At 62.8% G+C, this 15,978-nt stretch overlaps 1 protein-coding gene across 1 annotated transcript; it reads right to left on the minus strand.

The window, feature by feature from the left end:
- Positions 1 to 827: 827 nt before the first annotated feature.
- Positions 828 to 13,865, minus strand: FMNL1 (formin like 1). Its single transcript, XM_036398733.2, is given in 27 exon segments — positions 828 to 2,119; positions 2,669 to 2,760; positions 3,001 to 3,124; positions 3,282 to 3,374; positions 3,601 to 3,702; positions 3,895 to 4,058; positions 4,146 to 4,275; positions 4,842 to 4,922; positions 5,023 to 5,091; positions 5,829 to 6,063; positions 7,006 to 7,208; positions 7,653 to 7,774; positions 7,872 to 8,076; positions 8,078 to 8,199; positions 8,386 to 8,605; positions 8,696 to 8,797; positions 8,894 to 9,043; positions 9,467 to 9,577; positions 10,228 to 10,302; positions 10,616 to 10,709; positions 10,792 to 10,868; positions 11,157 to 11,265; positions 12,341 to 12,472; positions 12,677 to 12,760; positions 13,299 to 13,372; positions 13,461 to 13,544; positions 13,784 to 13,865. Coding segments are annotated over 26 exon segments (3,132 nt in total). The 5' UTR covers positions 13,862 to 13,865; the 3' UTR covers positions 828 to 2,119.
- Between the last annotated feature and the right edge of the window lie 2,113 nt (positions 13,866 to 15,978).

Here is a 15,978-nt window from a genome sequence, read left to right on the forward strand (position 1 = left end):
TGCCCAGGGAATGGTGCCAGCCCTGAGGCTGCCAGAGCTCCAGGAGCTGCTGGACACTGCTCCCAGGGATGCCCAGGGTGGGATTGTTGGGGTGTCTCTGGGCAGGAGTTGGACTGGATGATCCTTGGGGGTCCCTTCCAGCCCGGGATATTCCAGGATTCTGTGATTTCTGGGGCTGAAGAGGCAGCACTGACTCGGATGGATCCCAGGCTTTGCTGAACAGCCTGGCATCTCTCCTTCCTAGCAGACAGTCCCTTGTCCTCCCTCTGTAGGGGATTTGCTGCACTGGGAGCTGCTCAGTCTTGCCCTGGGAGCTCAGGGGTGAGGCGGGCAGAGCTCTGGGGATCCCCCCACAGCTCCCAGGGCTGCAGCCCCTCTGCTGCAGGAGCTGAATCCTCCCCAGCGGGCTGGGGAGGGGCTGTGGCCAGGCTGCTGAGTGAGGACACTTACCCTGACACACATTTTTTGTGCTGTCATGCACCCACATGTCTGTGCTGTGAACAGACCTCAGAGCTGTTGTCCTCAAAAAAAAAAAAAAAAAAAAAAAAAAAAAAAGGAAGGTGGGTGGTTTGTTAGAATTTTGTTAGAATTCCAGACTAGATTGTGTTGGAAGGGACCCTGAAGATCATCTCGTTCCATCCTCTCACCTCCCACTATCCCAGGGTGCTCCAAGCCCCGTTCGACCTGGGGATGGGGCAGCCACAGCCACTCCCTCCCTTCATCTTCCTCCCTCCATCCTTCCCTCACTCCATCTTTCCTTCCTTTCTCCCTCGCTCCCTTCATGACAGCATCACCCCCCCATGCAAACCCTTCTGCCAGACAAGTCCTTCATCCTCTGAGACATTTTATTACCAGTTCTGCTTTAGATTAAAGAGGCTTTCAGTATATAAAAATAATGTATACAAATGAGCAGTTAATGGTTTACATTTCTGGCTTAAAGGCATTTATAAGTTACACATTCATTTCCCATCCCTCCCCGGACACGGAGCCGGCGCTGAAGCAGCTTAAATACAGCAGGAAGCAGCGGCTGCTGTGGCTGAAGCGAGAAAGGACGGGAGGAGGGACAGGAGGAGGGAGGAGCGGGTTCGATGCACCAGGAGAGGTTTAATTGCGGCACTGCGGGGTCACTCAGCAGCAGCGGAGCGGGGCAGGGAGCGACAGCCGGGTCCGGGCCGGTCCCGAGAGGTTCGTGCGGCTCCGGGGCCGCTCCTGCAGGCGGCAGCAGGGGCTGGGGCTGCCGGCATCTCCTGCGTGTCCCACCCCAGAAAACCGGGGAGCCCCAGGGCTGACAGTCCCGGTTCATGCCAGAGGCTGCAGGTGGATGCTGGGGATGCAGGTGGGCGGAGGTGCCACCACCTCGCAGAGAAACTTGTCCCTGCTGCTGATTGTCGCAGCTCCGGAGCCTCCGCAGCGCTGCTCGCCACAGCCTTGGGGCCACCCTGTGTGGGGGTGTTCCAATCCCCGCTGCCGCAGCACAGAGGAATTTGAAGGAAGACTTAGAAAACCATGAAAAATAGCACCGCTGCCAGCCCCTGGCTCCGGGAGGTGCCCGGGCTGGGAGCTTTGCAGCAGGAGAACGCGGCTCTGGGGGCTCTGCGGGCCGGGCGAGATGAGATGTGCAGGGAGATGTGCGGGGAGCGCTGCGGCCCTGGCTGACACCCCCTCCCCTCCCGCAGCGGCGCTCGAGGGTGGGACAAGGACACGGGCCGGGGTGGGGATGGGACAGCCTCTCTTTTCCTGCCAGGACAAGCTGGAGCCCTTTTTGTGCTTCCCTGTAGCCAGGACGACCTGCCAGGCTGCGGACAGGAGCTCAGGGACACGGCCAAGCAAGCGCCGAGGATGCTGTGCCCAGCCCAGGCGGGCAGAGCTGGCACATGAAGCGGCTGGAGCAGCTCGGAGCGGGCACTGTCCCTCCAGCCCGCCGAGCCCCGGGCCCAGGGACTGACACCCTGCGCTCCCACCTGCGTCGGGAGGACGGTGCTGGCCCGGTGCTGCCGCTGCAGGGACGGCGCCGGTCACAGCGCGATGTCCGGCGTCGCCTGCAGGCCCTGCCCCGCCGCCCGTTTCTTGGCGCTGCCGCGGGCCTTGTCCCCCCGCCGGTACGGGTTGTTCCGCAGATCTGCACCGGGGGAAGCACCGGGGCTGGGTGAGCACCGGGCATGGCCGGGGTCCCGCAGCCATCGCGTTAACGTGGAATGGTTTGGGTTGGACGGACCTCAAAGCCCACCCAGTGCCATGGCAGGGACACCTCCCACTGTCCCAGGGTGCTCCAACCTGGTCTTGGACACTGCCAGGGCTGGGGCAGCCACAGCTGCTCTGGGCACCCTCACAGAATGACATTTTTTCCAAACCTTCAACCTAAAACTCTCCTTTGTTCATTTAAAACCCCTTTCCCTTGTCCTGTCTGCCCGGGATTCGCCCCTCTGGGTATGAGGACACCCAGGAGGAGCCAAGGGCCGAACGCAGGGATGGGAGGAGCAGCAGCTACCAACAATCAGCCCATGGGACCCCGAGCATCGGCTCTGGGAGCCCAGCACCGCCCCGGGGGCTGATCCCGGGTGTCCGGGGCTGATCCCGGGTGTCAGCGTGGCACAAATCCCGGAGGAATCCCGGTGGGGACAGGGGGGAAGCCCGGCAGCCCCCGCCCGCCTGCGCCGCCCCACGTTACCTACAGAGGACTCTCCTCGTTGAAGCTCACGTCGCAGAAGAGGCGGGACGAGCGTTTGCCCGTCCGGGCCGTGAAAGGAACAGTTTTGAGAGCTGAGCAGAGCGACCCAGAGACAGCGAGGAGGAGGAGAGAGGAGGAAGAAGCAGAACAGGAGGAAGAGCTATGAGACAGGGGAGCAGCTTTGCCATGTGGGATGTGAAGGTGTTTGCAGGTAGGTTTGGTCCCTGTGACGGGGTTTGGTGACCCCCAGCTCCTGTGACAGCCCCTGCAGCCCCCAGCAATGGATCTGTGATGTGGGGACACCTGGCTGCTCACCTGAACTCATCTCTCACCTGAAATTATATCCTCAATGGCCCCATCTTTGCCTTCATAGATGAGAGGCTCCTTCACCATCTGCCTCTTCTTCAGCTCAGCAATCATGTCCATCTGCTGCCTCCTGGCCTTCTGGACAGGCAGCTGGGAGGGGACAGGGCACGTGAGTGGTGTGATCACACCCCAGAGGAGGTGGGGTACCCTCCCCTTCACCTCCCACCCAGCTCTCCCTCCCCACCCTCATCCCAGCCAGGGCTGGGGCTGGGGCCCCACCAGGACACAGACAGGGGGGCACCTTCACCTCAGGCTGCTGCTCACTGCCAGGGGAGCCGGATTCTGCCTCCTTGGCTGCAGCCTCTTGCTTCTTCCACAGCTCAATGTCCTGCTCTGCTTTCTTGGGAGAGAGGCAGGAAGGGTGTGCTGAGCCAGGGGAATCCAGGACTGCAGCCTCCTTCCTTCTTCACCTCACAGCCCCCAGCTCACCCCAACCCAGTTCCAAAATCTCTGACCACCCCAAAGGCATTCTGCCTGTGACCTCTGCTGGTTGCTCCAAAGTGGAGTCAGGTGCCCCAAATCTCCTCCCAGCCCTCAGAAAGAGAGACCCCCACGTCCCCTCCTACCTTGTAGGCTTTGATGAAGCGCATGAACATGGGGAAGAAGGTGGTGGGGGGACTGGTCTTGGGGTTCTCTCCGAAATACTCCACGGCTGACTCATAGGCTTCCTGTGGGCAGGGACACCTGATGTGGGGGCTGAGCCCCATCTCAGCACCTCCTTCCAGCCTCTCCCACCTCTCCATCCTGCCTGACCCGAGCAGGATCCTCTCCCACGGGGCAGAGGTGTGAGCAGAGGGTGTCCCCATGCAGGGACTGTCCCCATGCAGGGACTGCCCCCACGGCCCCACCCCAGCACCCACCTTGGCGGTTTTGCTGTCAGCCTGCAGCTTCTCCATCACCTCGGAGTTGACCTTGAGGAAGTCCTTGAGCACGGGGCTGTCGTCCTGCCTCATGAACTCCCTGCGGGTCAGCTCCATGCCCTGCTGCAGGCTCCGCACGTCCTGCAGGACCCCGTCCAGGGACACTGCGGGAGGGGAGCAGGGCGGGGTCAGGGCAGGCTCCGAGTGCCAGGGGCTGCCCCGACCCCCAGCCCGGGGCCCCTGGGCACTACCTGTGCCTGCCTTGTCGAGGAAGTGCAGCTCGGTGTGGAAGCCGGTGAGCTCCGGGTACTTCTCCATGATCACCCGCACCAGGTAATGCAGCAGCGTCTGCTTGCGGTCTGTGGACTTCATCTCGAGGAGCTGAGGCGGAGCAGAGTCAGCCCCGAGCCGCAGCCACCACCCCTGACCCTGCTCAGGGCTGCCTCTGGTGGCCCTTTGTCCGTGTGGCTGGGTCTGTGTCCGTCCCTCCATCCCCCAGCCGGGTCAGCACCCCTCCACTCTCATGGCTGATTCTTCCCTCCCATGGCTGGGTCTGCATCTGGTTCCTCATCCCTACATTCCCATGTGTGACCTTCCTCCCTCTATCCCCACACTGGTCCCCATCTTCCTTCATCTCCTCTTCCTCATCAACATCCTTGACTCCTTTAACCTCTCCATATCAGGTCTCCATCCTTCCAGCCCCATTCCTGTGTATCTCCACCCCTTTGCCTCTCCATCCCAACAGTCTCCTCATCCCTCTGTCCCCACAGCCAAACCTCATGTCCCTCCATCCCTGCAGCTGGTACTTCCATCCCTCAATCCCCACCACAGATTCCCATGTCCCTCCATCTCTGCAGCTGGTCCTTGTGTCCCTCTGTCCCCAGGGGGGTCCCTGGCAGTGGCAGTGTCCCCATCACCCCACACCAGGGCACCCACACCGGCCCTACCGCGTCGAGGCTCTGCAGACGGAAGCCGTAGGCAGCCCCTCTCTTGCTGCTGTTCATGTAATTCCCAAAGGCCAGGACGATCTGCAGGGACACCAGGGCTTGGGGACACGAGGCCAGGAGGGCACAGTGCCCACAGACACTCTGTGTGCACCAGCGGGGCCGCCTCCCCCCGAGCCCTCACCTCGAGGATGTGGCGCAGTTTGCTCGAGGACTTGAGGGACATGGAGGCGGCGATGATGGCGTTGAGTTGCTGTGGGAGGAAGGGAGGGAAGGAGGGAAGTGTTGGGGAAGATGAAACAGGAAAGCCTTAGAAATATGATTGTCTGGCAAAAGATTTTGAGAATATAGAAACTATAAGTGAGATTGAAATGAAAGCAAGCTTTGAGATCCCTCAGTTACTGAACAACTGGAAAACAATGGTGTGGCCACTGAAGGTGATCCCCTTTTGATGGAACAACACCCTCTGCTTGCAGACAGGCCCAAGGGGCAGAGCAGACCCTGCCAGCTTGGCAGAAGGGGCCCAAAGAGGAGTTTTTAGGGTTTAAAATGTAACCCAGTATGGTAATGTAATGATTCTTATAGGCTGTATGGAAATGCTATAGGATTTGTGTGTTGGACTAGATTGGTTAGTGAGAATTAGAATATTCAACACAGAGAAGATTTATTGTATTGGAATGGGAACCTCGCTGTCCTAGCTCTTACCTCTTGTCTCTCAGCTCCTGTCTTTTATGCTCCTTACCCTTTTACTCTCTCACCCTCTCATCCTCTCTCCCCCTCTCTTCTCTCAGCCCTGCTCTGAGCTGTGCCTGGCAGCTCCCAGCAGGGCCCTGCACCCAGGCCCTTTGCAATAAACCCCAGGTTCCAGCCCTGGCTGCAGAGATCTCTCATCTCCGTCCATCCCCACCGTGCAAACCCCTTCAATCCTACAGGGCAGGGTGTGAGTGTGGCCGCAGGAGCCGCCCCCGCCCCGCCCGGCCCCGCACGCACCGGCATCAGCAGCTGGGCCGTGTCCCCGAAGCTGCCCAGGAAGATCATGACGTTCATGCGCTCGGCCAGCCGCGGGATCTTGCTGAAGCGCATCATGAACTGATCCTCGTCCGAGAGCTCCTCCGGAGGCTGCTGGTCCCGCTCGAACTTCCCGATCAGGCTCCGCTCGTACTCGGTGGGCAGGAAGCGCAGCAGCAGCTCCAGGAAGTCGAGGCTCAGGGCTTGCTGGTCGTACCTGCGGGGAGGGGACACCCCTGGCACGGTCAGGTCCTGCCGCATTCCCGATGCCCCCCTGTCACACTCGGTTGGTTCCCTCATCCCTCTGTCCCCACAGCTGGCTCCTGTATCCCTCCGTTTTTCTGTATCTGGAGCCTGCATCTCTCTGTCTCTCCATATGGATCCCCTCTCTTTGGTCCCCACATCCCTTCTTCTCATGGCTGGTTCCTGCATCTCTCCATCCCCACAGCTGCTCTCTGCATCCGTCTGTCTGTCTGTGCCTGGTCCCCAAAGCCCTTTGTCTCAGATCTCATCCCTGCATCCCTCCATCTCCACAGCTGGTGCCTGCATCCTTCCACCTCTCCACATCTGATCCCTCCATCCTCCATCTCTCTGTATCTGATCCTTCCATCCCTCCATCTCTCCACTTCTGATCCCTCCACCCTCCATCTCCCAGTATCTGATCCTTCCATCCCTCTATCTCTGATTTTTCCATCCCTCCATCTCTCCATCTCTGATCCTCCCATCTCTTCATCTCTCCACAATCTGATCCCTCCACGTTCTAATCCCTCTCTGTATCTAATCCTTCCATCCTTCCATCTCCCCATATCTGATCCCTCCATCTCTCCATCTCTGATCCCTCCACCTTCCATCTCTCTGTATCAATCCTTCCATCCCTCCATCTCCCCGTATCTGATCCCTCCATCTCTCCATCTCTGATCCCTCCACCCCTCTATCTCTCTGTATCTGATCCTTCCATCCCTCCCCTCTCCACATCTGATCCCTCCATCTCCCTGTATCTGATCCCTCCATTCTCCATCTCTGATCCCTCCACCCTCCATCTCTCTGTGTCTTGTCCCTGCATCCCCACACCAACCCCTCCATCCCACTAAGCCCTCCACCACCCCAACCCCTTGTTCCTGACCTTATCCCCCCCTGCCCCCCCGGGGGGGTCACTCACGTCTCGATGGCCGTGCAGATGTCCTGGACACTGCGGCCGCCCTTGCGCAGGGTGATGGCCAAATTCTTGGCACGGTTGGACTCCATCAGGGTCACCTTGCTGGGGGCCTTCTGCGTGGCCTTGGCCTTGAGGGCACTGATGTCCAGGGCAGGGCCCTGTGCCTTGGTCTTGAACTGCTCCTCAAAGTCACTCATGTCCAGCTCCTGTGGGGACACACGGCAGGGAGGTGGCACAGGACATCTGGGCTGAGGATGGGGCCAGAGGAGCAGGATAAGGGTGAGGAGTGAGGACCAAGATGGAGCAAGGGGATGAGGATGGAACAGGGAGACAGGGAGGGGTGAGGAGGGGGTGGTGGGACCAGAGGATGGAGATGAGGAGGAAGAAACAGACAGGATGTGAAGGTGTGGATGGAGCAAAGGGACAAGGACAGGGTGAGAGGAGAAGCCCTCCTGATGCTGTGTCCCTCTCCATGGTGCTAAGGACTTCTCCTGACCTCCAGCTCCTCCTGCAGCCCCGGACACCGTGGGTGGGTGCAGGGTGGGCAGGAGGCAAGAGCAGCATGGCCGGGGGCACTGAGCCCTGCTGTGCCTGTGCCCTTGTCCCCTCTGCTCACCTTCCTGTGCCTGTGCCCTTGTCCCCAGGCTCACCTGCAGCACTTTCTCATCGTTGAGCTCCGTGAACACGGTGCCGTCGATCTGGCTCGGCTTCAGGGCCACCCAGTTGAAGACAGGCATGCGGAACTTGGTCTGGATCGGCTTCTTCACCTTCACTGAGGGTCACAGGCGGGGGGGGACGCATCACACCCACCCCAGGGTACCCCAGACCCCTCCTGGGTCACATCCCCAGCATCCCCGGGTCACACTCACCTGAGCCATTGGCGGTGCAGGGGGCGCCCGGCCCGGCTGGGGGTTCCCCACCGAGGGGAGGGGGTGGCGGAGGGGGGGGCACGGGGCTCTCCGGCCCCCCCGGGAGCGGTGGGGGGGGCGGTGGCACGGGGGCACCCGGCAGGGGGGGGGCTGGGGGGGGGCCGGGGGTGCCCGCGGGCAGGGGGGGGGCTGGGGGGGGGGCGGGGGTGCCCGCGGGCAGGGGGGGGGGCGGGGGGTGGGGGAGGGACGGGGTCAGCCCCCGGCAGAGGTGGGGGGGGTGGGGGGGGTGGCGGAGGTGGGGCCGGAGCCAGAGCCGGAGCCGGAGCATCTGCAAGGGAAAGCAGAGGTGGGTGAGACGGTGACACAGCACGGCACGGTGCCACCGCACTGCCCTGAGTCCCCGGGCACACACCCACACCCCCGCCTCGCTTTCCGTGCCCAGGGAATCGCTGCCACCCCTCCCTGGCGCCAGGTGTCCCCTCGGGAAGGGGACATCCCCTCGCGGCCACGATACCTGCGCAGGTGGCAGTGGTGTCCCCAGAAACCACGGGGGTTGCGGGGGTTTCTATGACAACGGGGACAATTTCGATGGCGACGTCTCCGTCGGGCCCACGCAGGATCTGCACCAGCCCCTTCTCCTCGAGCTCCGCCAGCCGCCGCTCCAGCGCCAGCCGGTAACACTCCTGCGGCTGCGGGGACGGAGGGCTGGGCGGCCGCGGGGGGCTCAGCTGCTCCTGCACAGGTGACAATGGGTGACAGCCCCCGACAGGTCACCCGTGTCCCTCAGAGCCCGGTCCCCGAGCCCCAGCCTCCCCTCGGCTCACCCGCAGCGCCTCCAGCTCCCGCCGCGCCTGGCTCAGCTGCTTCTCCAGCTCCGCTATCTTGGCCATGGAGTCGTTCTCCGCATCCTGCAGCTTCTCTGTCAGCTGTGGGGGACGAGGCGCCGCCGCTCAGCCCCGTCCCCATCCCATCCCTCCCTCGGGGCTTGCGTCAGCGGCTCTGCCCACACACCCCCGGCCCACCTGGCTGACGTGCTCCTGCAGCTCCTCCATGCGCTCCAGCACCGCCGTCTTGGTCTCCGAGTCCTCCAGCATGGCCCCCACGTCGAAGACGTTGTCCAGGTAGGCTTGGATCTGCACCTGCAGCTTCTCGCTCTCGGTGAGGCGCAGAGTCTGCCGAGGGACAGCAAACCGGGGTCACCAGCGGTGACAGTGACACCCCCGGCCTGGGATCACCCACTCCCACTGCTGGGATCACCCATTCCCATCCCTGGGATCACCCACTCCCACCGCTGGGATCACCCACCCTTGGGATCACCCACCCTAGGGATCACTCCCTCCCACCCTCGGGATCATCCACCCTTGGGATCACCCACCCTCAGGATCACCCATTCCCACCCTTGGGATCACCCACCCCCAACCCCGGGATCACCCACCCTTGGGATCACCCACTCCCACCCTTGGGATCCCCCATCCCTGGGATCCCCCACCCTTGGGATCACCCACTCCCACCCTTGGGATCCCCATCCCTGGGATCCCCCATCCTGGGATCACCCACCCTCGGGATCACCCATTCCCACCCCTGGGATCTCCCACCTCCAGGTACTGGTCCAGCCCCAGGTGGGTGAACTCGTACTGCAGGAACACTCGGAAGTTCATGTTGTCCACCGAGTGCACCACGATGTTGATGAACTGCATGCAGGCCACCTGCGGGGACACGGCCCAGCACGGGGCCAGGGTGGCTCCTGGGGACGGTGCCCTGGGGGCTGCATGGGGGATTGGTGGCCCTTGGGGACACGGTGCCCCTGAGGGGCTTTACACAGTCCTGGGGACGTGGTGGCCTTGGGGACTTGATGGCCTTGGGGACAGTTTGGTGGCTCAGCATGCCCTGGGGACATGATGGCCTTGGGGACAGTTTGGTGGCTCAGCACGCTTTGGGGACATGATGGCCTTGGGGACAGTTTGGCGGCTCAGCATGCCTTGGGACATGATGGCATTGGGGACAGTTTGGTGGTTTAGAAGCCCTGGGGACACAATGCCATGGGCACAGTGTAGTGGCCTAGAAGCCCTTGGGGACAGCAGAACAGCCCTTGGGACATGGCAGTCCTTGGGATGTGCCACCCCAGGGCAGCACGGTGGCTTAGCAGCCCCTGAGGACGGGGTGGCCTGGGGAGAGTTTTGGTGGCCTGGGGAGAGTTTTGGTGGCCTGGGGAGAATTTTGGTCACTCAGCATCCTTGGACAGGGACAATGTGGTGGCTTAGGAGCTCCTGGGGCATAATGGCCTGGGGACAGTGCAGCAGCCTTGGTGACAGGATGCCCTGGGGACAGCAGAGCGTGGACCCCAGCAGCCACTCACCATGAAGTCGATGTTGGTGTCCTCATTTCGGAAATACTCCATCAGCTTCTCAAAGCGATTCTTCTCCCCGCAGACCTGGGGGAGCAGGGGGGACATGGCCAGGGGACACCCAGGAGGGTGACAGCACAGGAGGTGCCTATTGGTGACACCATCCCAACCCTGACTGGTGCTGCCAGGCACCCGGCCCAGCTGGGACATGGCTCTGAGGACACATGGTGGCATGGGGACATCAAACCCAGTGAGTGGAACATCCCTGAGCGAGCCAGAGGTTTGAGGGTGGGGCAGGGCTCTGCCATACACAGGGAAACTGAGGCACAAACCTAGCTGGAGCACAGATGTTCAGGTGGGGACTGGGTGTCCATGCTGGGGACCAAGTGTCCCTGCTCACCTCCTTGAAGTTGTCAAAGGCAGCCAGGATGATGTCGTGTCCCCCTCGGACCAGGCAGACAGCAGCCAGCAGCTCCAGCACCAGAGCCTTGGTCCTGCAGAGACAGGGGGTGTGAGGGGGCTGGCACCGAGGGGACAGGGGGGACAAGGGACACCAGAGGGCAGGACAGCTCCTACCTGGCACTCTTGTTGTTGAGGCTCAGGGTGATCTCGTTGACGCAGGCCGGGTGGTTCATCACCAGGCTGAAGCCAGACTGGGGAGGGGAAAGGAGCATCCATGGGGTCCTGTGTCCCCCCGGAGGCACTCAAGGTCCCCACCAGGCAGGAGGTTGAGCGAGGACATCTCAGAGCCAGGGCAAGCAGAGCCGGTCCCAGCCCGGAGCTGCCCCCGCGGGCTCGGGGGATGCCGGGGGACCCCCGGGCGGGTCCCGGTGGATGCCGGGGGATGCCGGGGGAGCCCCGGGCGGGTCCCGGTGGATGCCGGGGGATGCCGGGGGAGCCCCGGGCGGGTCCCGGTGGATGCCGCCCGCTCCCACTCGCACCTGGTAGTTCATGATGGCGCGGAGGCACATGATGCACACATGGACATCGTCCTTCTGGCTGACGAGCCGCGAGTTGCGCAGCGTCTTCCTGCTGTGCGAGGGGTTCAGCCTGGCCGGGGAGAGCGCGGCTGAGCGGGGCCCGGGGCAGCCGCGGGCGCAGCGCAAAGCGGGGACAGCGCAGGGGGGTGGCAGCGGGGCGGGGACACCGGGGCACCCACGGGACAAACCCTTGTGTCCGTGCCCGTCTAGAAGCCCTGGGGCTGTGGGATGGGGTGGGTTTTGGGGGTCCCCTCGTGCACACGGGCGGTCTCGGAGGCTCACCGGGGCGGGCCGGAGCTGCCGGGTGACCTGGGGGCACTGTCCCCATCGCTGCCCGGGGCACCGCAGGGGTGGACGTGGCGGAGGAGGAGGGTGTGGATGTGCTGGTTCGAGAGGCAGCAGCTGGAGGCGCGTTAGAGCCTGCAGGACAGGAGGGAGAAACGGGGCTCCCGCGCCGCCCCGGGGACACCCGCGCTCGGGGGACAAGGGATGGGACCTTGCCACGTCCCTCCTGACCTGTCCCTGGGGCCGGCAGGGACACCCCGGCTCCTGCGGAGCTGCTGGCGGGCGCCGAGGGACCCCCGCGTTACTGCCCGGGGTGCCGCGTTACTGCCCATGGGGTGTCCCTGGGACCCCCCCGCCCACCGGGGATGGCCCTGTCCCCAGTGCCGTGACCAGCAGCGGGGTGTCCCCGTCCCGCCGGTGCCCCGTCACCTACCGTCAGCGCGTCCCCGGCAGCGTGCAAGAGAAGAGCGGGGTTAGACGGGGCTGCGGGCACCAAGCGAGAGCCACCAGGACCGGCTGGGGGGACACGGGGGACACAGGCCCGTCCCTCCGCCCCGGGTTTAACCCAGGGGCTGCCATTTGTTCCCCCAAAATCTCCAACACCCCCAATTTTGGTGAATTCCTGGGGTTTAACCAAAGCACCGCAGAGCAGTGCCGGGGTGGGGACCCGGTCCCAGGAGAGGGACAACGGGGATGTGGCTTTGTCGCCACCCTCAAACCAGCAATGGGCGCCCATTTTTAGGGCCGGGCCTGCGTCTCTCTCCCTGCCAAGCCCCTCTGCAAGCGGGGGGTGCAGCGAGGCGACAGCGGGGACGCGGCGCGGGGACACGGGGACAGCTGGGGACGGCACCACACGTTACCTTACAGTGAGGGGCCGCGGCTTGGAGGAGCCCTGCGTGGGGGACGAGGAGCTGCTTTTGTTCAGGTCCTCCAGCGACCTCTCCTTGCCCTTGTCAGAGCCGGGGCTGTTCTCTGAGCTCTCCATGTCGTACCTGGTGGGGACACGGGGACAGGTGAGTTGTGGCACCCCAATACAAGCAGATGCCCCTCAGGGATTTGGGGAGGTTCTGCTCAGCCCCAGCCATGGAGCATTGCCCTGAGGACAAGGGAAGGCACCCCCAGGGACCACCCCAGCCCTGCTGAGCCCAGGGAGGCTGAGCCCAGCCTTGGGGACAGGGGACCCGCTGGGGACGTACGCGACGGAGCACTGGGCGAAGGCGAGGTACTCCAGCAGCACGTCCAGCCCCTTGTTCTCCTCGTTGAGGAACTCCTGGACCCAGCTGGAGGGTGCAGAGGGTTAGTGGGCTCTGCCAGCCCCCACATCCTCCCTCCCCCTGTGTTCAAACACTCAGCAGAGCCACCCCCTGCTCAGAGGTGCCCAGCAAGGGTGGAACACGCTGGGGACATGAGGTGGCACCATGAGCTGGCATTTCTGTGAGTGCCACGATGAACCTGATAGAGGGGGGACACAGCCCAAGGGCTCTCCTGCCACCACTGCCACTGTTGTCACCACTACCATGACAGGACAGCCTGGCCCTGGGGACAGTGGCGCCCCCCACCCCACAAGGGCTCAGGACACTCAGGATGGGGACGGGGGGGGCACCCTGGGGGTACCAGGGAGCCATAATGGGGTTCAGACCCCCCAGCACCCACAGCTGCCTCAGCACCCTCAGCCTCCCATCAGAGCCCTCCCAAGGGGGCAGGATGAGGCCACAGCCCCCACATCCTGCTGTCACCCTCCAGGCAGAGCCAGCACATGTCCATCCCCATCCCAGAGGTGGTGGCAGCAGCTGGGTGACAATGCCACCCCAGCCTTACCCGATGTAGTTGGTCCTCAGGGAGATCTCCAGCTCCCGGAGCACCTGCGTTGACTCCTGCACTCTCCTCTTGAACTGTGGGACAGGAACAGCCATTGGCACTGTCCCTGTGCCCAGCCTGGCACGGGGACCAGGGCACCACGGCGCAGAGGGGACCCCTCACCTTCCTGCTGACCCCACCCGTGTCCAAGTAGCTCTTCAGCTTCTGGATGTAGGCAGATGGGGGGTTCTTCACCTGGAAACGCTCCTGCAAGCCCAGAGAGAGGCTGAAACTGGGCCACCCGCTGTGGCAAGGGACGTGCCACTGTCCCCACAGCAGCCACAGTGTCCCTGTCCCCACCCCTGCTTAATGAGGTTAATGAGGTGCTGTGTCAGTAACGAGATGGATGTCAGGGCTTGGTACAGCCAGACTGATACCCAAACCATGCCACAAATGGCACCTGGGGACAGGGATGGCACTGGGGACACTCTGAGCTTGAACCTCACCTGGTCACAGATCAGCTCCCACTTCTTCTCGTTGTCATACTGGCTAAGCAGCTTCATCTTGTCTGGGGGCAGGTTCATGGAATTCTGTGGGTGAAGGGTGTCAGTGCTGGGGGTCACCCCAAAAACACCCCAGGGATGCAGAACCCCCTGCTCAGAGAGCACTGGGAGATGGGGACACCCATGGGACATGGGGGAGGTTGGTGGGAAGATGGGGACACTGGTGGGACATGAAGAATCCAGAAGATGGGGACACTGGTGGGACAATGGGGACAGTGGTGGGAGGATGGGATCAAGGTAGAAAAATGAAAGCAGCATTCTCAGGATGGGGACACTGGTGGGACATGAAAATTCCAGTGAGAAGATGGGGACACTGGTGGGACATGAAGATCCCAGAAGATGGAGACACTGGTGGGACAATGGGGACGCTGGTGGAACAATGGGGGCAGCGATGGAACAATGGGAACAGTGGTGGGAGGGTGGGATCATGGTCAGAAAATGAAAGCAGCATTCTCAGGATGGGGACACTGGTGGGATGATGGGGACACTGGTGGGATGATGGGGACAGCCCTGGGAGTTTGGGAACACCACTATTCCCAGGATGTGACCCATCAGTGATGTCCTCACCTGATGGCCACCAAGGGGAGGGGTGGGGGACAGGAGGAGGAAGAACTGGACACACCCACCCATGTCATGAGTGCCCCGTGTGCCTCAGCCAGCCCAGTCCCAGCAGTGCCACACGGGGTGAGGGACAGGGACATGACTGGTGACACAACCAAGGGACAGGGACGCGACTGGTGACACAACCGAGGGACAGGGACACGACTGGTGACAACCGAGGGACAGGGACATGACTGGTGACACAACCGAGGGACCCAGGGACACGACTGGTGACACAACTGAGGGACCCAGGAGCCCGGGCTGTGCCTGGGGGGTCACCCCTGAGTTCCCCCCACCACAGATGGTGACGATCCCATCTGGGGAAGGCAGCGTTTGTTGAGATGATGATGTCAGGTTTGGCTTGTCCCCGCATCCCTCGCTGTCCCCCCAGCCCCCACAGGATGTGACGTGGTTTCCGCTGCCGAAACCACCCCCGCCACCAGTGGGACACGGCCCTGCCCCTGCTCAGGGACACATGGGGCACCTTCATGGGACACCACCGTGGCCTGGGCCAGGCTGCAGCTCAGCTGGGCTCGTGGGTGGTTTATTTTGCTGAAAAACCCATGTTTTGGTGGGTGGCAGGTGCACGATGGCACATGGAGCAAAGCACAGCCCCAGCCACCCCTAAATCCCAGTCCTGGGGTTCCCTGAGGAGGAGGAGGATGGGCACGTGGGGAAACCCTGGGAAACCAAGCTAAAAATAGCAGGGCTGGCTGGGGAGACTGGGCTGGGGGTTTGGAGATTGCAGATGGGGTCCAGTGTCCCCCTGCTGCCCCTGGTGCTCAGGACCCCCAGGACATCCCTGCAGGGTGGAGAAGGATCCTCCAGCCTGGGCAGGGAGAGCTCAGCTTCCCTGGGGATGCAGCAGGACTGGGATCCATCCCTTGGACACGAGCTGGGGTGCATGCCATGCTGGAGCAACCACATCCTTGCAGGAAGGCATCTCCCAGGGCTTTGGTTGCCCACAGAAGAGCAGGTCCAAGGGGAGAGGTCCCACTGTGGTGGGCAGGAGCAGAAACCTCTCCACCAGCTCCAGGGAGGACCTGTCAAGCTGCTTTTGCAAGAAGCCAAAAGCAGGAGCTGTGGGTGGGGAGGAGCTGGGTTGGGCTGGGGCTGGCACGAAGAGCTGGGCAGGGGAACAAATCAGGGTCTGAAATGGCCTCACTGTGAGGCCACTGGGTTCTGGAATGGGCAAGGTGACAACAGCACCTGGCTGTCACCATTGCTGGTCCCGAGCTGCCCTCCTGGGATGGGTGAGGGTCAGCCCGAGGGACAGCGCTGTGCCAAGAGGGATCACACACCCAGACACCCCAGCCACACCTGAGGCACCTCTGTGGGACACCCTTGGCACAGAGGGGATGGTGGCACCTGCCACACAGGCCAGCTTTAAGGCATCACACGTGGGACCTGGACCCAGCAGGACCCTGGGTGGGACAGGACCCAGCTCGAGGGTGGGGCAGGGCTGTCCCCTGGAGGTGGCTCTGCCCCGAGCCCCGCCGTGCCTCGGTCCCTCCCTTGCGGGCAGGATGTGGCACAGC

This window comes from Molothrus ater, chromosome 27 (genome assembly GCF_012460135.2).
Source record: "Molothrus ater isolate BHLD 08-10-18 breed brown headed cowbird chromosome 27, BPBGC_Mater_1.1, whole genome shotgun sequence".
NCBI lineage: Eukaryota > Metazoa > Chordata > Aves > Passeriformes > Icteridae > Molothrus > Molothrus ater.